Source organism: Thamnophis sirtalis, unplaced genomic scaffold, assembly GCF_051295495.1.
Source record: "Thamnophis sirtalis isolate CommonGarterSnake01/CBP01778 unplaced genomic scaffold, rThaSir2_p1.2 scaffold_1, whole genome shotgun sequence".
Lineage (NCBI taxonomy): Eukaryota > Metazoa > Chordata > Lepidosauria > Squamata > Natricidae > Thamnophis > Thamnophis sirtalis.
Window position 1 is genome coordinate 150,472,949 of NW_028261381.1, and position 22,691 is coordinate 150,495,639.

At 32.9% G+C, this 22,691-nt stretch overlaps 1 protein-coding gene across 1 annotated transcript in view; it reads left to right on the top strand.

Moving 5' to 3' along the window:
- Positions 1-22,691, top strand: part of CUNH14orf39 (chromosome unknown C14orf39 homolog) — a 30,649-nt gene that overhangs the window by 4,901 nt on the left and 3,057 nt on the right. The window contains exons 3-15 of the mRNA XM_087704777.1: positions 7,172-7,228; positions 8,143-8,199; positions 8,637-8,763; positions 10,544-10,633; positions 11,420-11,607; positions 12,543-12,585; positions 13,773-13,893; positions 14,308-14,420; positions 17,588-17,721; positions 20,661-20,740; positions 21,283-21,359; positions 21,457-21,518; positions 22,557-22,618. Of these exons, the coding sequence (XP_087560903.1) occupies positions 7,180-7,228; positions 8,143-8,199; positions 8,637-8,763; positions 10,544-10,633; positions 11,420-11,607; positions 12,543-12,585; positions 13,773-13,893; positions 14,308-14,420; positions 17,588-17,721; positions 20,661-20,740; positions 21,283-21,359; positions 21,457-21,518; positions 22,557-22,618 (1,203 nt within the window). The 5' untranslated portion in view covers positions 7,172-7,179. The remainder of the gene's footprint in view (positions 1-7,171; positions 7,229-8,142; positions 8,200-8,636; positions 8,764-10,543; positions 10,634-11,419; positions 11,608-12,542; positions 12,586-13,772; positions 13,894-14,307; positions 14,421-17,587; positions 17,722-20,660; positions 20,741-21,282; positions 21,360-21,456; positions 21,519-22,556; positions 22,619-22,691) is intronic.

Below are 22,691 nucleotides of genomic sequence, written 5' to 3' on the forward strand. Positions count from 1 at the left end.
CAAATTTGACTAAAACTATGGTGTGACGGCACCCGCCCTATCTGGTGACTGTATGGACATACCTCCCTCAAGCATACGTGTGCATACATATACATATATCATCTTTAAATCAGTTTCTGGATTGGTAGCTATTTTTTTCTTTAACTCTTTCTGGTATTGGAAGATCTTTTTCTTATACATTTGTTAAACGAAGCAGATAAATGATCCATAGGATCTTCAGCGGACATTTATTGGGATGTTTGGTGAATGCAAGCTGTTGTATTACCCTTCTACACAATGCCTTGCAAATATGTTTCAGTCAGCAATTCATGATTATCCTCATTTTCCATGAATGAAGAAGTAATAACAAACAAGTAGGCATTGATAGAACAAAAAACAAGACTGGCCCTATCTAGTTGTATTTGCCATCAGTATAGAATAGGTCATGGTGGGAAGAACTAAAAAAATGAGGTGACATTGTATTTCAGAGAAATGGAGGGGTTAAAGAGACTGCATTGCATGAATATGAGTTTGTTAACATCTCCCTGTGTGAGAGGCAACTGCCAGCAAACTGGAAAGGATGGTGGTGTGCCCCTTTTTAGGAGACCAATTTTGGATCTTGAAGTCCTAGGTAACTCATGGCTGCTCTTCAATCCTTTTCTGAAAGGTTGTCAAAGCAATGGTAATGGATCAACTGTGTTGCATCCTAGAAGAAATGTTGAAAGACTTCAAGTAAATTTGGTATTAATAGATAAATGTATATGATCTTGAATCACATGTGAGGCTGCTATTGTGATATAACTCAAATCTGAAATAGAAAAGATGTTCTGTAGGAAGGCCTGGGCTAAATAAAGATGTATTTCTTAAATTGCCTTAGTAATATATACTTATGCTTAGCAATATATACAATATTATAACTAAAAATATGAAAGATGTTTTAAAAATAAAACTAATTCATCAAACAATATTATTTGGATCCAAAGAATGTTTAAACTTTTTGTATTAGCAATATAAGCATTATTTAACTGACATCATTTGGTTTTGTTCTGTTATTCTGTGGCTTTGGTCTCAATATATACTGTGTGTTAATATGATTTTGAAAAGACATTAAACATCTCAATGTCATGTTGAATTTTATTTTTTAAATGTGTAATTTTTCATATTGTGAAGAGCTTTAGGTTTGCTGTATTGAGCTTAGAGTACTGCAAAGATGATAGTTTTATGTAACTGGAAAGTTACTCTTCAGATTTTAAGAATGGTATTAAAGTAATGGTTTAATAATAAGCATATTCTTGGCATTTCCTTTTCTTCAACAAAACAAGACTTGTTTTTTTTCTTGTATTTTATGAAATATTCTTGATTAATTTAATTTTCCTTGTCCTTTCTTTGAGATGTGGAACTCTATCAATATACAGATACAATTTTTAACAGAGTCTCCCAATAACCAGAATGGATTTTCTAGGTCTGTTTGAGATTGAGTTTGGCTTATCCTTGAATATATGCACTATTATAGCACATATTTTAAAAATATATGTATCCAATATATGTATCCCATTTATACTCAACAGATAAGCCCATTCATAGATAAACTGACCCTCAAACTTTTAATCAAAATAACATGAAACATGGATGATCCATGGACTATCTATGGACAGACCAATTGATAATTTTGATAATCATTATTTAATCAGTGCAATCAATATTTATCAATTCAAAGCAATTTATGATTGACCAATTAGTTGATGTTCTTTGTTAATAACACTTACAACATTGCTATTGTCATAAGCAGTTCCACAATTAATTTCCTGTATATTATTTGTAATTCATATGTGACCTTGGAAGGTAATTATCTGTCTTTCTGCTTGACTGATTCTGCTTGACTCTGTGATATTGTCAGGGTAACAGCAACACACACAAACACACACACAAACACACTCTTTATTTTTATGCTGCTTATTTACAAGGGCTCTGGGCACTATAACAATAAAAAATCAAATAAAAAGAATCATCCAATAATATAAAATAAACCAAATAATAACCATTAAAAAAGCAAAATATTATAGTAGAAAGAGACCAATAAATCAAATATCAATTAAAGGAGTACATGCTATTTTAGTTTCAGAAAATAATGGTTTATCACTTGGATATGCACTGAAATAATATTAATTAGCAATCTAATTCTATATACAATGTCTAAGTAAATATGGATTATAGTTTCTGAAATGTCTGTGTTTGCTCCAATTTAATTGCATAAGCAATCTGAGATGGCCTGAAATAACAAAATAATTATGAACAAGAGCATATAACAACTTGGGTTCTCTTATAATTGTGTACAACTTTCACTATAAAAACTAATCAAGTGTAAATGCAATAACAACAATTCTGCACAACAATGAAGGGTTCCTGTATGATAAACAGCATGCTTTTTCAGATTTGCTCTATTAGTTTATGTGATATGCTATCTTAAGACAATGAAACAGTTTGAGCTGGCTTTGTTAGGCTTACATTCCAATTATATAAATTTACAAATAGGCCCTGCTAATGGAATGTGGCGCTGTGGTACAAGCCAAATACACTTGTAATCCTTTTCAAAGTTACCCTGAGCTATCTTATCTTTCATTTGGTTTCATTTTTCCCAGTCCAACAATCAAACAGTCCATATTGCATTTCATTTGGTTCTTTATAAAAATATTCATTTATTGAGATTTATATGCTGCTCCAATCCAACAGAATTCTGAGCAGCTTTCACTCCTTTACAGTAACTGTAAACAATAATAATATAATATAATAATATAATATAATATAATATAATATAATTAATATAATATAATATAATATAATATAATATAATATAATATAATATAATATAATATAATATAATATAATATAATATAATATAATATAATATAATATAATATAATATAATATAATATAATATAATATAATATAATATAATATAATATAATATAATATAATATAATATAATATAATATAATTAATATAATAATATAAAATATATAATAATATAATAAACATAACATAACATAACATAACATAACATAACATAACATAACATAACATAACATAACATAACATAACATAACATAACATAACATATAACCAAAAACCCTGCAGAAATGGCCATTTTGGTAATGGATCTATATTGCCTTTCCCATATGCAATGGTTTGGCATAAAATAATTTTCTAATCATGTTATTATCGAAAAGTGTTTGCAATCTTTAGTTTTGGTCTTCTTAGTAATTGTATTTTACTAATATAAATAGAATGGGCTCCAATAGGGAGGCATTGCGGTGGAGGTGATTGATAGATTAAAAACAGATCCTCCTCCCCTCCATCCTTTTCTTGCCCTCCCCATATTTTAATTGAGGCAAGTATTTGGCTCTTCAGAGTATTTGATAAATATGCTTTAGCTCTTGCATATTTTTTAACTTTTTTATTGTAAGTTATCCAGAGTTACCCTGTGGTAAGATAAATTTTACAAACAAACAAACAAAATGTTTATAGTACTTATAGAACATAAAGGAAGCTCCTTATGTATTGGCTATCCATGTATTTTCTTGCTGATATGCTGCACAAATTCTCCAGCAGATGGAGTATCTTGATTGCTTTTCTTTGAAAGTTCTGCATTAGGGAAAATGTGTTGGGGAAGCAAGGCGATTCAGTGTGCTTTCATTGTCTCAAGTGCCATTTTATTTATTTACAATGCTTCTAAGCTGCTACCTAGGTTCCTAAGTGGAAAACACTTGTGGACATTTTGCTAGTAACCAAAAGAAAAGCTATATTAATTTTGGGATTTGACAATTAGACATGTTTATGATTATAGGAATCTTGGGTATTACCAAATTTTAGATTAAAATATTAATTTTTAAAAATATTTGTAACTATGGAAGAAAGTTGGAAGCTATTCTGTCTTTATTCCGTTCATTTTTCTTTATTCTTCTGCACTTTCCCTTCACCTATGTTTTCCCTTTTTAAGAAATTCTTATTTATCTTTTATATTTTATCTTTTGTAGAAAATTATTAAGGTACAGTACTTTTAAAAAAAGGTTTTTAAGCCATTTCAACTAAAGCTGACTCTGAGTGAAGGATATTGCCCAATTTCATAAATCCATATATAAAACAAACAATGAAACAAAGTGATATAAATAATAATAATAGAACATATCCATAGCAAAAGAAGCAAACAGTTAGGCATTTCATAATCAAAGGATCATTAAAAAAACATTCTTCACCAGAGGGAGCAGTTTTAAGATCCCAATTGCTGGGATCTAATGGAACTGCCACATACCAACAGACTTTCTAAAAACTAGGAGGAAAGGAGCCAGTATGATGCTAGTTCAGAGCAATGGTCTATAACAGAAAAAAGCAGCTCCTGAGAGAAGGAATTAGAATTAGAATAGAATGAGTTGGAAGGGACCTTGGAGGTCTTCTAGTCCAACCCCCTGCACAAGCAGGAGAAGGAACTGGAGTGTGACCACCTAACTCAAATTAATAGGAATGTAGATGATATTGGGAAACAACAATGTAAGCGATATATAAGTCTAAATGCTATTTCTATTTCTATTCTGAAATCCACAGTAGATCCATTGGTTTAGGAAACTTTAGGAAATGTGAATAATAAGGAATACTCTAACTGGTTTTCTTGCCCTCAACCCAATTGCTTTTTCAAAAGGCTCCTCCCTCTTCCCTTCCTGTCACAGCAGTTACTGAATCTTATTGGACAAAGTCAAAGGCCCAGCAGCCAATCACAGAACTGTTGCTACATCTGATCCTGAGGACCCCTGACTGTTGTCTTCAAAAGCTAAGAAGTCTTCAGGGATTGAAGTGAGGGGGAAATTACTTCTGCTGCCCAAAATATATGGATTTCTTTCTGATTGCAGCCCTCAGTATTTCCAATACTCCTTCCTTAAATACTTGCTTTCCCAACTACACCCAAAACCCTTGGGGGAGAGGAAGAGGCTGGAGAAAAGCAGTTGAGGGGTCTGGTTGAGGAAAATGACAAATAGAAGCTTGCATTTGTGGAAGTGCGATGGCTGAAGCTATTTTAAAGCTGCAAAATTGCTTCTCACATCAGCTTTTTAAAATTCTGGCAGAACATTTATTTTTATTTATAATTAAAAATAAATTATTTACTTATAAATTATTTATTATGAGGAGGGAAGTTTGTAAGATATTAGAACTGAAGTAAAAAAAAAGCTACTGCAGCACCATCTCCCCCTCAAATAATGTTTGAATAGATTAGTATGTGTACAAATGTTTTCCCTTTTTCAATTCTCCATTAATTTACTTGGATAATTGAAAACAAAGTTGGAGGAGAAATGAGACTAACCATATCTCGAGTCATGTTGTTAAGGGGGAAAATATCAGTATGTTAAGCTCATGTATAAAAAATAAGATATGCAGACAAATAACAATCTATCAGTAAAGAAGATACAGACCTTGGAGCACAGTCTTGTCTATACAAAAAATACTATTAGTCAGAAAAATAATTACTATAATTTACTGCTGTGTCATAGTATGCAGAAATCAACAAGCACAGCTTTTAGTTTTTCTCAAGATGTGCAGATAAATCTAGTTGCTGAGACTGTAGATCATATTATTGTCAAAAGAACTGGTTCAAAATAAATAAGCTTAAATGATGTTGAAACTTTTTCCCAAAAGGAAAGACTGATGAGTAAAAAAAAAAGATGACTAAGTGGGTAATGAAGAGATATGATAAAAGAAAGGATACAATCCAGTTGGTTTGTGAACCTTTAAACAAAACAATTCTAGGAGGGCAACATTTCAGAGGATATTTGGCATACAGACCTATGAGTGGGGACTAAACACATCCAGGCAGCAGCAAAGGATGAGGCATCCTTTTGCTCAGCACTATGCTTAGAAGAGCAAAGGGACAGAAGGGCACTCACAAAAGGCACCCCATACTAGCCAGACATTCATAGACTAAATGTGAAGTGATACAGCAGAGGAGAGGTGACCCTGTATGTGAAAAGAATTGTCATCCACAACTTGAGGTACTGATCTTACTGCCCCACCTGCATGGAGGCTAAGAGTGATCAGTTTTGTAGGATTGTTAGAGGAAGATCCGGATTAGGAATGTGGACAGAACAGGAAAAAAGTGTTATTTCCAACTGGGAATGATACTGCCTTTCTCAAAATGTGGTACATAAAGAAAACTCAAAATGGTTTGCCTTGGCTTCTGAGTTTTGTCAGACAAAACTTGTAAGATTTCAAGTGTTCTATTTATACAGGTAACACTAGATATTCAGGACCAACTTCTCCCTTATTTATCACTGAAGGCAGGAACAGGAGTGTTCAGTACATCTCTTACTGTAGATAATCCATAATGAATACTAACTACTACCAAAATTTTATGAAAATTTAGTAAAGTTATGATTTGAAAATAAGATACATGTCCATATTTGTTCAAGTTATCTATCATGACTTTTTAAGAAGATGTTAAGTTTAGCTTGCTTTTCCTATTTGTTTTTTGCCTCCTTGACAGGTTTAACCAAATAAAACTAAGTGCATTATTCTTTTTTGATGTGTCTGCTTGCATAAAGTATAAGTACTTCCTTCAAAAAATGAGGTCATTATTGATGTCTCTTAATACTACAGAAAACATCTGTACAGCAGGGAAGAAAATCATACGCAGATTGTACTTACCAAGTTCAACAAGCCAACTAAATCCAATACAGTACTAATAGTCTATTCATTTATACAATTTTAGTAACATTAGCAATACTTACATTTCAAAGACTTCACTCAGAGTATGATGAATATTTTCATAAGTCAAAACATTGCACATCTACATATCAGCTTACTTTTCCCTGAGTTCATCCAGATGTTGCTTATATCATAAATCTTCTATTATCTTAAGAAAATGATTTAATACATTGACAAAAAGTTGGGGTATCCTAGGTACTCCAAAATTTGTTAGTAATTTCAGCTTTCCAGCATCTGTATTTCTCTTTTGCACCTTTGCCAGTGTTTTGTCAATTACCCCCTCATCTCATACTCATAAAAGTTTACATTGGGAATAAGGATGGTAACAATTAATAATGAAGTTTGAATACAGGAAGCAGAATAAATGAACAATGAAAAAATTATTATTTCAGTGATTTTCTGCAATTGTGAATTTATAATTTTCTTTTCCTGCTTTTAAAATTAGATTGCAAAATGGCTGATAGTCTCTTAAGCAATCTGGACAAACTGCTGCTACAACTTGGTATGTTAGAAAGTTTCATCCTAAAAATAGTCACTAAAAGAAATTCCCAACTTTTTATTTCAGTTAGTCAAAAATTTTGGATTATCTGAATTAATTTCACAGATGGCTCTTATATAAATCTCTTTATGAGAGGATATTTCTAGTTAGATAGTTCTAACTAGACAGACTAGTTAGTCTCATTAAAGTGTTTCTTGGTACAGTCAATGGTTTAAGAAATTATATATGGAGTGATGTTGTTTAGAGTAGAACAGAGTTACAACTAAAGATTTGCAGGTCAGATCTGTTAGCCCTGAACTCTTCTGTCTATGGAAATTCTCAGTCATCCAGGTCATGGTTGTCCCAAGGGTGCTTTTTTCAAGTGGCAACTGGACTTTCTGGATTTTCTTTGAACACATTTCACTTCTCATCCAAAAAGCTTCTTCAGCTTTAGATTCGGTAATTTTATTTAATTTCTCTGCTTCTCTAAGACTCTTTAGCTGGGGCATCCACTTTATCTGCAGTAACTTCAGCTTCTTTGATGAGAAGCGAAATGGCTTCAAAGAAAAACCAGAAAGTCCAGTTGCCTCTTGAAAAAAAGCACCTTTGGGACAACCTGAACTCTTCTATTACTTCTCATTTTCTTTTTGCTTTCCTATTCCCATTTCTTTTATTTTACCTTCTGGGTTATTTACATGAATAGTTTACAAGGAGGCACTGAAAATAAGAAAAAACAATTTTAAACTGTAACAGTAAAAGTAACTTGGAGATGCAGAATTAGAGCTGGAATAAATAGGGAACATTGCATACTATGGTTCTTACTTAAATTCATGTAGAATAGCAATAAAATTTACCAACTATGATTGAAAATGCATATTTCTTTTTTTACATTTAAATTTGATTTATATCAATACAAAACATGCATATATCTTGTTCAGTTTTTCAGCTTGAACAAGCATCTTACTCCAAAGAATATGAAAAACAACAGATACAGTGTGAGTATATTTCATGAATATATAAAAAAGGATGTCATATTATAGTAAAAAAAAGCACATGGTTCAATTCAAGGATTTATTTTTACTTTTACTTTTGCAGATTGAGTATAATTTCATATTTATGAGTACCGGTAGTTCATATTTCATATTATAGAATATTTCATATTCTTACTACTTTTTCCATAGCAGTTTTATTTCTGCCCCCTAATATCTTAGATCTAGTATCATTTTAGTTATCTTCTCCTTTACAATTTTCTCCCTTAAACATCTGCATTTGATATCATAATACAAATATGAAACGGTAGATATATTTTATCTTTAAATTTTGTCATTTTGGTGTCACTGTGGTTAGGAACAGATGGTTATGTCTATGCTATCCATGAAGTATTTCTTTCAATCTTAAATTGACATAGAGACATACAAAAATTTATTTTCAGTATATACTGCAAACATTTTGGGGAAAAAAAGTGAAATCTGCCACCTACATGAAGAAATAAATAAAAGTGAGGAAGCAATTCTTAGCTTATGCAGACAAAATAAAACCAATAAAGAGAACTGTAACATGTAAGTATATTGTATATACTTATATTTATTTATATAAACCCTTTTTACCCTTTTTTATTCTTCTTTTCACTGGAAAAATTCTCAAAATTTCTAAAAATAATAATAATAATTCTATCATAACACAGGATGTCAAAATGATACCATGTGATCAATGACATCATTACAAAATAATGCAACTATGCTATTATGTCACAGCATATGTTGCAAATAGGTAAGTCATGACATTTATGTAATGATGTTGTATTTTTTGCACTTCCTAAAATTGCTTCCAGATTGCACAGGTGCTGAAAATATGCAGAGTAATGTAACTCAAATCATCAAAGGGCTTGAACAATTTTCCTTTGAAGAATGTTTGCAATATTGGAGGCATAATTAGGACACCAGCAGTTAAAACTAAAAAGGGGAAATAGTAAACTGATACCACTCTCACAGCTTTCCGAAAGGCTACCAAAACCTGGCTATTCTGGCAGGCCTGGGGCTGTTGACCTCATGTATGAGGTCCAGCCCCGCCTAGATTGAGTGCATGAAGTGATCTTTTAATCTGTTTTATTCTCTCTCTTTTAATTTGCTTTATTCTCTCTATTTTAAATTTTTATCTTTGGAAATGTATTTCTGTAAGCCGCCTGGAGTCCTTTGGGATTGGGCGGCCTATAAATTTATTAAACAGTTAAACAACAGTTAAACAGATTTAACATCATTCAAAGATGCATCACACTAGAATATAGAACAAAAGAATTGGAAGGGACCTTGGAGGTCATCTAGTCCAACTCCCTGCTTGAGCAGGAGACCCTATACTATTTCAGACTAGTGTCTGCCCAGTCTTTTCTTAAAAGCCTCCACAATGAGGCACCCACAACTTCTGAAGACAAAACATTCCACTGGTTAATTGTTCTCACCATTAAGAAATTTCTCCTTAGTCCTAGTTTGCTTCTTTGTTTGATTGGTTTCCCCGTGACTCATCAAAACCGCGGAGGACAAAATCGCGCTCGACGAAAGCGCGCATTTGACGTCATCACAGCGCGATGAAAAAAATTAAAAATTGAAATAAAAATAAAATTAAAGCAAGCCGATTCACATAAAGGTAAGGGTTAGGGTTAGGGTTAGAGTTAGGTTAAGGGTTAGGGTTAGGTTTAGAGCGTTAGGGTTACGTTTAGCATTAGGTTAAGGGTTAGCGTTAGGTTTAGCGTTAGGTTAAGGGTTACATTTAGGGTTAGATTTAGTGTTAGGTTAAGGGTTAGGTTTAGGGTTAGGTTTGGGGGGGTTAGGGTAAGGTTTTTGCTTTATTTTTACATTTTTCGATCACAGCGCGATGTTTTCGTCGCGCTGTGATGACATCAAATGCGCGCTTTCGTCGAGCGCGATTTTGTCCTCCGAGATTTTGTGGTGGAACCGGTTTCCCATTCATTGTTTCTTGTCTTGCCTTCTGGTGCTTTGGAAAATAGGTTGCCCCCTTCTTCTTTGTGGCAGCCCCTTAAACATTTGGAACACTGCTAGTCTCCCCTATTCTTTCTTTTCACTGGACTAGACATACCCAATTCCTGCAACCATACTTCATATGTTTTAACCTTCAGCCACTAATCACCCTTGTTACTCTTCGCTGCAGTGGTTCCAGAATCTCAACATCTTTTTTATATTGCGGTGACCAAGTATAAAAAAAATGTTGAGACACTAGAAAGAGTTCAGACATAATTATATTATAGCTTTGTTACTTTGGACAATTCTTAAATTATGCTGACTCAACAAATAGATAATTGTTGTTATTTTAAACTTACTGATCTAGTTGGAAACCAACGTACGTTATTTTGAAAAAACATGAAGAATATTTACAGAAAGAACTTCAGAATCACCAAGAAGCAACAGAAAAAGACAAGTATGCAAAGACATGTGAACTTTTCATACTATGACTTAAATATCTGTATTATGTTCATTAACCAGAATAGTATAGGGTTTTGAAATCAAATTGACAAAACTCCGATGGAAACATATTTTTATTAAATTAAGACAAATAAAATTAATTAAATATATGTACAATGCTACAGTGTTGAAAAACTGAATATGTAAGACTGAATCAATGAATGAAAGAATTAAAATATTATTTTAAGAAGGAAAGGGATTTACAAACCCACATTATGGAAAAAGAACATTGAAATTATAGACGTACATCTTTGGGCAATAGGAATACAGTCTTTTGGCAGACTGTATTCATGATACATAATCTGCCTTTTCAGAATATGAGTGCTGAAGAGCAATGTCCACATATTTAAGCATTTAAACTTGATCTATTTTATATCCAGCTTGCCAGCCATATTTTGTTAAATGCTTAGAGATGGTTATATTATGAATAATTTGATGAAATATTGATAGTTTTATTAATTCTACTCATTACTAAATAGAAGTGGAAATTGCAGTTGAGAAAAATATAAAGTATATTTTCATGGGGAGTTACAATTAGGATGTCACATATGATTAATTATGATAATATATATTAGTAATAAATACAAATTGTCAAAAATATTCACAGTTAATTAAATAATAGCATATGGTGTTAATATGGTTGCAAACATCAGTTGAGTAGAGTGTATATTGTAAAATATGATAATCTTTTTGAAATAAAATTATTCACCAATGAAAAATGACTATTTTCTTGTTTTAAAAGAAAAATGTACCAGGATTATATGAATCAATATCAAGAAGTTTTCAGGCAGCACCAAGCAAAATATTTAGAAACTACAATTGCCCAAGAATATTATCGTGAAAAAAAAGAATATGAAGAAATTCAAGATCAAGTTCAACAACATTCTAAATTATTTAAGCAGAAAGAAGCTGAACTGATAGATCTTCACAGTAAAATATACTTTTAATAATTTTAATTTCATTTATGCAGAGCCTTTAAACTATGAGTTAAAATAAATGTAAAAGTATAATTATTGTTTCAGAATATTTTCCCTTTATGGGTATTCAAATTGGCATTTCCCCCTGAAATTAAAAGCTATTGATAAAGATTGCATTATCCTGAAATCTGTCATATTATGGTTAATGTATTTGTTTGCTTTTTTAAAATAGAATGCAGTACTTCTTATTTGGATTAATACTGTATTTCATACATGGAACAATTAATTTCCCATATACTTTATTTCTATATATTCAGTGATAAACATTTTTTTCTAGAACTGTTGATTTGGGTTTCTAATGATTTTGAACATTTTCCCAAAATTATCATGAGGTTTGTAAGTATGTATAAATGTATTTATGCACATCTCCCAAAACTAATATGCCCGAAAAAGGAAAAAGGATATCCATAAACTGGACAAGATTGGTATGAAGTAGAATTGTTCTGAGACCATAAAATCTAGGTTTAATGTCTGTTGGAAGGAATTAGCAAAATTCATTTACTGAATGTGTTCAAAGAAAAGATTATCTTAATAAGAAAAGATGGGACAACAGTGATTGAAAAGATGTATACCTGAATATCATGAATATTGTGTTACTATTATGACACAAATTCATAGAAAGTAGATTGGTGGTGGTAACATTCTGAATGATTTGTAGTAGGAAGGAATTGTGGCTCCTAATAGCAATAGCAAAAACCCACACCCACTCACTGCTATGTGAGCAAAATCATAAACAGGTATATTAACTAATACTACTACCATTACTATTAATAATAATAACTTTCTACTACAACAATAGAATCAAACCACTTGGACTGTTTTCCTTCTTTTCTGTTTAATAAGATGCAGAACAGTTAAGAGATTAATTGATTACCATATTTTTTCCAGGACCTGGTCCTTTCCAATCACTTTCTTCATGGGCAACACAAATGTATCCATTCAACTCTTTCCACCCCAGCCCCACTATTGATTCTATCATGATAGAATGTAGCTATTACATCAATTGAAAAGGACATGTAGCAATAATATATTTTGCAATTTAAGAAGCTAACTAAATTAGAATGACAAGAAGGAATTATGGATAATGCTCATATATTCAGGATATGTAAATTGTAATCAAGATACCGTATATGGAAATAGGAAATGCTAGTTTAAATTTGGTTTAAAATGACTCTTCTTAGTTAAATAGAAGACTATCACATGAATTAGTTATATAATATTTTTAGAACTACTAAATGTAAATTGTTATCCTTCCATACATCATAGTGCATCTTAAATTTTGGGGATAGAATGTAATGGAAATTTGGCTACCCCTTTAGAGATAGAGCCTCTACCCCTCTACCTCTTTAGAGATAGAGCCTATCTCTAAAAATGGACATATGCCCTCACTCTTCTTCATCTCCCTCCCTATATATTTGTCTAGTTTTGTTTTAATAGCTCCCCTAGTCTAGTGAACCAATTTGGAGATTTGAGGGGGGGTTACACAAAAGTAGAAAAATTTGCTTTATTCCTGGATACCATTCTATCAGTATAATACCAGTGTAAATTCATTCAGTACATTAATGCAATCTTCTTTCATGTTTTATCTGAAATGGAACTAACATTCACATTAACATCATTACCTTGGTCCCAGATTTATAGAAGCTAGTAGAGCTTCATCTTCTCAAATGTTTTATGCAATGTTTTCTAAATTTTTGATCATTTAATATACAAATTATGCCATGGCCACTAGACTGCACTGTAGCCTAATTCTCAATCTAATTTGAAATACTAGGACCAATTGTTAAAAGTCAACTTCACATAATTAAAATGCTATATGAAATTAACATGATATGTTTCATGTTAGTTACAAGTTAGCAATTTTAAAATATAGATTCTAATGTATCTTAGATTGTATACTTTTCGGAGGCTAATAAATGATTCATCAACATGTTAATAACAAACTGGGTAAATTTGGATGGAGAATAAAATTATTCAAATTATGGAGAATCAATTAATTGATTTCAGATATTTAAATGAAAATGAGCTCTTCATAACTATGAGCAGAATTATGATCCCTTTTAGCTTTTTATTTGAATCTTAAATTGTATGTTCGATTGATTCCTTAACATATGAAAGTGCTTCTCTGCGGCAGAACACAAAGGAAACTCTTACTCATGCAGCAATTCTCAAACAGCAATCAGCAGAACTTGTCAAAACTGCAAAAGAGCTAGAAAAGAAAATCAACTACTTCAAAGAGGTAAGTATTTATGTTGCAGTCTATGTGAAAATGTCACTACATCAGATCACAGTGGGAAAGTATTATTAGAGATTGGAGTGTATGAAGTATTTCTGAAATGGGAATCTAATCTAAGCAGTGATTAATGAATAACTATATTTATAACTAACTGAAAAGAAATTTATAAGAAATACATTCTGTTAGCAGAAAAGTCAAAGACTATGTGGCTTGTGCATGTATGCATGGAAAGTTAGACAGAAATAAATGACTTTAGATTAGCTGGGTAACTCATCCCAGAAGGTTGTTTTTTGAGGAAAATAGGAGGTGGAAGATTAGGTATGTTTGCTTTCTTAAGTTATTTGTAAACATAATAAAGATGGGATAAAAATACACACATTAAAAATTTGCACAAAATAAATGAATTTTGTCTTTTAGCATCTAGACAATGTTACAGAAGATCAAGAGGATACTGAACAGATGGAAGAGGATTCTAATATGATAGAAGAAAAAGCAAAAAATCAAGAAAGAAAGAAGGGGTTTGATGAAAGGTGGCATTTTAAAATCAAATATATCACACTAAAACATGAGTTATAAAGAGGTTACTGAATCCTGAAATCACCCAGCCCTCTCCCAGAAAAATGAAATATTCTAGGAAATATTGAAAAGGCAGAACATTTCTCTGGATGTGAAAAGGAAGAACTTGTTTTATTAAGCCAGTCCCTTTACATAATAAAGAGTTCTCCCCTTCAGCTCCAGGGGGATGGGATTAAGGCATGATAATATTGGCCCTTTATCCAACTCACCACATGGCATCTGAGAACTCAACCAAACCTGGATTCAAAACACAGCCTGCATGGCCTATGGGAGTCTGACAACCAATCCGTATACAAGCTCAAGATCAAAGGCCAGAGAGGGCATAAAACCAGGGACTCAGCATCTCAGTCCGCCCTTCACTTTTTCTCCACCAACATTGAAGCATGTGATCACCTTTTCTGTTCAGGACTCAAGCCATGTGGTCCTGTCCACCATTAAAACCATCTTTCCAAGCAGCCTCCATGTCTCCAGTGTCTTTTTCCCCATTTGGAGCCAAACCCAGAAGGACATTTTTGTCAACAATTGGCGACCCACATCCAAGCTAGCCTAACCAATGGATATGGCCCAGGTAAGCCTCCCATGCCGACACAGACCCCATTGAGTCTGTGGATGGACTTTATCTTGGCCTTAACCATTGGATCTAGGTTTTAAAGAGATTTTGAGTTTGAGCTCAAAGGCTGCCTGGAAAGAAGGTGAGTACCTCTAAATTTTAATTCTCTAAAAATTAATTTTAAAGCATGGGAAATGTGTGTATGCCTGCATGTGTGTGACTGTTGGGATCCTTCTCCTGATCACAGCTGGATCTTGGTTCCTCTGTGTGTTTTACCAAGAGAGCCTGGAAAGTATTAGGGACAGGCCAGAGCACAGGACCTTCTGTTAGGGAAAGGAGAGTGTGTGAGTGTGTGTGAAAATGGATGGAAAGGTGAATGAGAATTTGTTGTTGTTTTTATTGTTTTTGCTTTTGACCTGTGGGGAAAAAAAGCAAAGGCCCAAAAGAGTAGAAAAGAGTGGAAAACAGTACTGGTACTAACTGCAGAGGAGCAGAGGTCCTCAAGGATTACTTTTTTGATCCTCAAAACCCAGATGATTCCCTGAGAGGAGGGGCCGAATGCTTCGTGGGGGAATCGAAGTGCCCAGAATCTTTTTTTTCCTGAAACTTATGGTGTGTGGTCACCCAGCTAGGTCAAAGTGAGCCCTACATGTAAAAGATCATGGGAAGCATTAGCTTGCGGGTGCCAGAAGTGCCCTCGGAGATTTCCTTAGATGCCAAGATTTTGGCTGACATGAGTAAAAAGAGAGCAAGGAAATTGTGTGAGAAATTGGCTTTGCTGAAAGATGATACAGGAAAACTAATTTGGCTACATAAAGGTACTTAAAAGAAAAGGGAAATATTGGGGTTTCTTTTTTTCTCTTGTCTATTTGTCTCTTTCTCTGTCTTCTATGCAACCATGTGGTTTGTTAAGATTTGTGCCTTCCCAAATTTAACAGATTTGTGCTGGGAATGACTAGGATGTGTAAACCAGAGAGATCTCTCCCCCATCTTATTTTCTCCTTATCCTTCTGTAATTGTGTGTCTAAGTCTTTGTGCACCCTCAAGGTAATTGTAACTATAAAATGTCTCCAATCCCAAAAGACAAGAATTTTAAAGTGTTCAAAGAAAGAAAAGAGTAAACTGGCAGAAATTGCCTCTGCTCAGTTTGTCGGGCCCAGAAAACTGAGTGAAGGGGGAGGGGAGTCTTTGTTTTGTGTTTGTTTGGCCAACAAGAACAGAGTAAAGAGAAGTATTCTTCCTTCCTTCGTTCCCTGTACCTCAAAGTAACAACCCAGGAAATGTTTTAAGTTCATTTACAAGAAAAGTTTCATCCTTGCAGTTATTGTGTGTTTAAATGATTTTACCTGTTCATCTCTTTCCTGAAGCATGTGAATCCAGACCCCAGAAGTTTTCCCCCTTACAAATTCATAGAGTATTACAAATTGTATCTGCTTTACTTACTATTTTACAGAGCGATTTCTGTTCTAACAGATTTAAATACAGATTTTCAATATAATATTTACACATAAATTGGCTAGTGCAGAAAGGTTTATACTATACTTTCCTAATCTGAAGATTCCCTTGTAGTAATTACTTTAGAATTGGAATGGAATCATCTTACATTGCCTAAAAATATAAAAGGACAATTGTCTGATCCTGGTAAAACATGTGACTTTTCTAAGAAGTTGGTGTTGGCTTCTAGATCAAATCAATTTGGGGGAAATGAAGAATGATTCCTTATATAGTCTAAGTAACTATAGAATTTCTCTAGACAAGAAAATACCTCAATTTAAAAAGCAAATCCAGCTCTTAGATAACATGAATTCACTCTAGGAACCAAAAGTAAGTAACATATGAATCCTCAAAGAAGCAATGTGGTTTTCCATATGTTTTCTCCAATAGTCAAAGGACATTTTCACACTAGTATTTTATATAGTATCTCTAATTTTATGTTCCTTCTTCTGTTCCCACTTTAAAGCATTGGAAAAAAGTAGATAATACTTGAAGAAAGACTGTTAAAAGTAAACAAATAATCCTTCAAATAATAGCATCTTAATATTATTTAGCTATAAAACATTACATTTATGTATAATTATGCCATTTCATTGAACAAAAAAAAAAGAACTAGAGGAAAAACTTCAACAAACTAAAGCTAAAAAGAACAACAAGCCAAAACTAAAACCAAATGAAAAAGAAAAGAATGTGAAGACAGAACAAAAGTTGTGGTACATTGTTTATCTTTTATTTATTTATGAATCAAATTTAGAAACTGCCCATCTGCCTCACAGAGATATTAATACTAAATTAAAACCAATTATATTCTATAATAATGTACTTGTTTTCAAAAAGAAAAGTTTGTGTTAACAGTTTTAATCAAAGGTAGGTCAATAATTTTGTAACAATTTGGTATTTTCCCATGCTTTTCATATTTTTATTAAGCAAGTTGCTCAATAGACATTATCCAGTGAGGAGATTAGATAAGATTGAGCATTTTTGTATGTCCTTAGCATTTATTTCAAAGTAAAGTAAAATAAAATATGTGTCTCAGGTATTCCATGTTTCTTTCATTGATTTAAATTTTTCTTTCAGCTTGTTCAAAGAGAGTCAACATTTATTGAACAAGAAAGAACAAACGTATAAACCATTTAATCTAACTAGCATTTTTCAGAAATTAGTTCAAAGTGTGCCAACTGTGAAGCCACTATCTCAGATCACAGACACAGGTAACAAAATATTAAGAGATTTAGCTCTAAGATTTTGAGATGAATGAAAAGAAATATGCTGCTGATGTTCATAATCAACTATACTTCTTCAATTCATAATCTGTATATGCATACTCAGCTGTCTACAAACAGAGTTTTATAGAAAATAATTGTGCTAAGTATAGTTGGGGAAACTACCTTAAAATAGTATCAAATACGAAAAAAAAATTATAGAAGGAAACAAAACCTTTTGCCAAAAAAAGCATTGATAAAGTACTTGCAGCATATTTCTATTGATTTCTAACAGCAGCATCAGAACAAGAAACAGTACAGGTAGTCCTTGACTTACGACTACAGTTGAGCTCAAAATTTCCATTGCTAAGCAAGGCAGTTGTATAGTGAGTTTGTCCCATTTTTGTGACCTTTTAACCACAGTTGTTAAATGAAGCACTGCAGTTGTAAGTGAATCATGCAGTCATTAAGTGAAATGTGGTTTCTCCCATTGTCTTCGCTTGTCAGAAGCCAGATGGGAAAGTTTCAAGGCTTCTGACCCGAGACAATGCAACTGTCACAAATACATGTCGGTTACCAAGTGCCGAAATTTTGATCACATGATCATGAGGATGCTGCAATGGTCATAAGTATGAAAATAGTTAAGTCTCTTTTTCAATGCCATTGTAACTCTGAACAGTTACTAAATGAATGGTTGTAAGTCAAGGACTACTTTTACAGTCTCTGGGACTCTGGGAAGTAAATGCATACATACAAACATAGGTAGAATGTTGGATATTCCATCTATGGATAGTGCTGGATATTATTGCTATATGTGTACCATTTTCCCCACAGCATATATACAACCTGTGATATCACTTACCTGTGTCTTTAAATATTTATGTATATATCTGAATATTATAGAATATATTAAGGTATTTCCCTGCATAATTGATATCTTTATTGCAGGAAGTATAGATGTTTTTCTACATCAGTCATACTGGAACTAGTTAGTCAAATACAACTGATTCTGTTTCCTATGGTAATGTGTCATCTTTCCTCTTCAAGGGAGAGAGATAAAGTCCTTCTCTGAGCACATAGAGCTCTGTTTTGCCCAATTTCTCCTCTTATGAGAAGTAAATGTCACATCCTTTGTGGGCATACCTTTCCAAGAGCCTGGCATAGGTTTTTAAACTAGATGTGTCATCACCATCTCAAACTGAACATGGACAAGATGGTTGTACTTCCAAAATCTAAATTGATACAGAACGTTTCTTAAAATATTTTATCAGTATAGCCATCAACATTTGTAATTTTATTTGGTGAATATTCATAGAATCCATCTGTTCTTCATTATTGAGATTGCATAGCTGCCCTGATTTCTCTCATCTGAATAATTTAGTAGAATGCTGTCCAGATTATGTCCATATTGTTCTGTTGTTCTGGGCATCATTGAACTACCCTTAGTGCCCTCTTTTTCTAGTACCTATACTAGCTGGATGTTTGCAGAAGGTCAGCACAAATTTGTATCAGCACAACGTTTGTAATCCCTATAGCTGATTCATTGGTTGACAAACCATAGACAACGAGTAGTCCTTAATTGTACTACATCTACTTGGAGGGAAGTAAGCAGTGGGGTACCACAGTGGGGTTCCATCTTACGCCCAGTACTCTTCAATATCTTCATAAATGGTTTAGATGATGGAATAGAAGTGGATCTCATCAAATTTTCAGTTGACACTAAGCTGGCAGGAATAGCCAAAACCCCAGAAGACAAGCTCATGATCCAAAAAGATCTTGACAGACTTGAACAATGGGCCCTATCCAACAAAATGAAATTTAATGTCGAGAAAGGCAAGGTTTTACACCTGAGCAGGAAAAACCAAAGGTACAAGTGCAGATTAGGTGAAACCTGACTCAAAAATAGTAACTGTGAGAGGGGATTTTTAGTCCTAGTGGGTGATCACCTAAGCATGAGTCAGCAGTGTGCAGCAGCAGTCAAAAAAGCCAAAACAATCCTTGGTTATATAAAGAGGCATAGAATCAAAATCACATGAAGTATTAGCACCACTTTGTAAAGCCTTAGTAAGACCACACTTGGAATACTGCATCCAGTTTTGGTCACCACATTACAAAAAATGTGGAGAGTTAGGAAAAGGTGCAAAAAGAGCAATTAATATGATTGAAGGCCTGGAGACTAAAACATATGAAGAATGGTTGCAGGATTTGGGTTTGGAGAATTGGTTGCAGGATTTAGTCTAGAGAAAAGAAGGACTGGGGGAGACATGATAGCAATATTCCAGTACTTGAGAGACTGTCACAAAGAGGAGGAGGTCAATTTATTTTCCAAAGCATCACAGGGCAGGATAAGAAACAATAGATGGAAACTAACAAAGGAGAAAGCAACCTGGAATTATGGAGAAACTTCATAACAGTGAAGACCATTAACCAGTGGAACAGCTTGCCTTCAAAGGTTGTGGGTGCTTCATCACTGGAGTTTTTTAAGAAGTGACTGGACAGTCATTTGTCTGAAATAGTATAGGGTCTCCTGCTTGAGCAGAGGACTGGACTAGAAAACTTCCAAATCTATTCTGGTTGTTGATTGTTGATTGATTGATTGATTGATTGATGTCCTACTGCTCCAGTCTCTGCCTTGAGTCATTGCAGACATCTTCTCTCCTAACATGTTAACAGGTTTGTTTGAGCCATGTTGGAATAAGGGGAAAACACCATGTTAATATTGCTTCAGGTAAAAATACCCCACCAAAATATGGCTAAAAATGTGTTGCCAGAACAATTTTGTGTTATGGTGGGTGCAAACAGCAAAAACCTTTACTCAAATATTGTAATCTTTTTTTTTACTATAAGTTGATTACTACTATATAATTACCCTTTTGATGTCAATTTTATATTATTTCTACATGAGAATCAACTTAATAATATAGAACTCATAATGTTATATAATACAGGTGCAGAAAAGAAAGAGGATCTGGCAGGACATTCAACAGTGACTAGTATGTATTTCAACCATATGGAAAATGAAAATCAGGTATGCAATCAGGTATGCAAACAAAAAGCAGAATGAGTAATATGCATCCATTAGTTCAGCACAATAAAATGTATTTAAAAATAATGTGGTGCATCTAAAGTTAATTTTGAAAAAACAATTCTCTTTTCATTCTATTGGGATTCTTTTTGTCTAAGTCGACACAAGGTCAGTATAGGCAGATCTATCTACTGTATGAAATCCTTTAGAGTGAATGCATTTTGTTTCCTTTTAAGTACAGTACAGTATGGTACACAAATTTAAAGGAAAAACAGGAAACTTACTTAAAATATAAGTTGGGTCCAAGTACCCAAGGTTCAATTCTTTAAGACATGCTAAAAATAAAATAAATAAAAGCAAACAATTAAAAATACAGGGATTTAACTACAACAATTTTCCTTTCAACAAAAAGGTAAGGAATGTAGTAGTAGGGAGGAATAAGAGTTACCTGAGTATTATTTTTAGTGCTGTAGGAGAATAAATGGGTCTTCTATCAGACTTTTATACTCTTAATTTGAAATACATGTTGTTTTGTTTTGTTTTAGAAATATAATAATTCAGAAACCAATATTGTAGGAACAGTTTCATCTATAACAAATGATCCCAAGGAAATATCAAATAGGTAATTTTTCAATCATCCTATCTTTATTAATAATATATAGTTTATGAAAATATATAATTCTGCTTATGTAAATTAATTATTTTCTGAATTGTTTCAGATTATTAGCTAATCAGAAGAACACACTTACTAAACAGTGCTTTAACATTGAAAATACAAAAGGTAAAAATTTTACTAAAATATGCATTTTATATATATTGCCATTTACTATTTGATAAGAGACAAAATAGTTTTCACTCCATACTATTTAGAAAGATTGGGAGACTCATTATAGCTGCTCTGAAACAATATAAGCAATTTCATATAAATATTACTAAATATTTGATTAAGTAGACCAGTTAAAATTATATTTATACATTTGTATTACTGTTTTTATTCGGTTATTTAATCTTAATATGGCATTAATGCAGTTTTTTTAAGAATATAAAATGTGTTTCAAAATACAAAAGCAGAACAGTGAATCATTTAAAAAATGCACAATATGAATGATCAGTAAAATTATGAATAAAATTAAATTATATATGAGCATTTATTAGAGTGGCTAAGCCTATGGCCAGATATCTAGATTGTTTAGCTATTAGGTAACATACTTAGGTGGTATACTTAGGGATCACCCTTCATTTTATTACCTTAACCACCTTTCATGAGAGATTGGGTTGAGAAATTGATTGGCACAGAGTTACCCACTTAATGCCATGAAAAATGAGCCTGAATCATAGTGACTCCAATCCAGCACCTTTACCATTATACTGCTTTGGTGAGTTGTGTCACTGCACATATTGGAGTGAGGCAAGAAATGAATTTTGAGTAAAGTGAGGTCTTCTTTTTTTCCCTTCTCAATTCTAAAATGCTTGGCTCTTCACCTTGTTATACCCAACATCTTAAACTGGCCATTGGAGTATTTGACCTCTCACCCTCTCAGTTCATACATTCATTTTTTATTGTCTGTTTGGGAAACCCTTTCTAGGTGCCGAATTTCCCATGGGTCCACAATTTCAGGGAAATGAATCTAGTGATTGAGTGTTGTTTGGTATTCTGCTCCCTGCGTCTTACAATCTTTCTGACATTGATGCTAAAATCTGATATACATTTACATGACTGGAATATAGCAGCATGTGTTTCTCTTCTTCAATAATGTCCCAGTATAATCACCAATGCTACACTATCTTGATTTTTATAAAATATAATTTTCTGTGGTAGGAAAAAAGGCTGACTACAAACAAAATGAAAAAATATCAGTGGATTCTGCAGCTATATCTCAAGTTAGTTTAACTTTTTGTTACATTGTTCTATTAAATGATTTTCAATAATTTTGAAAACCAGATATATGCTAAT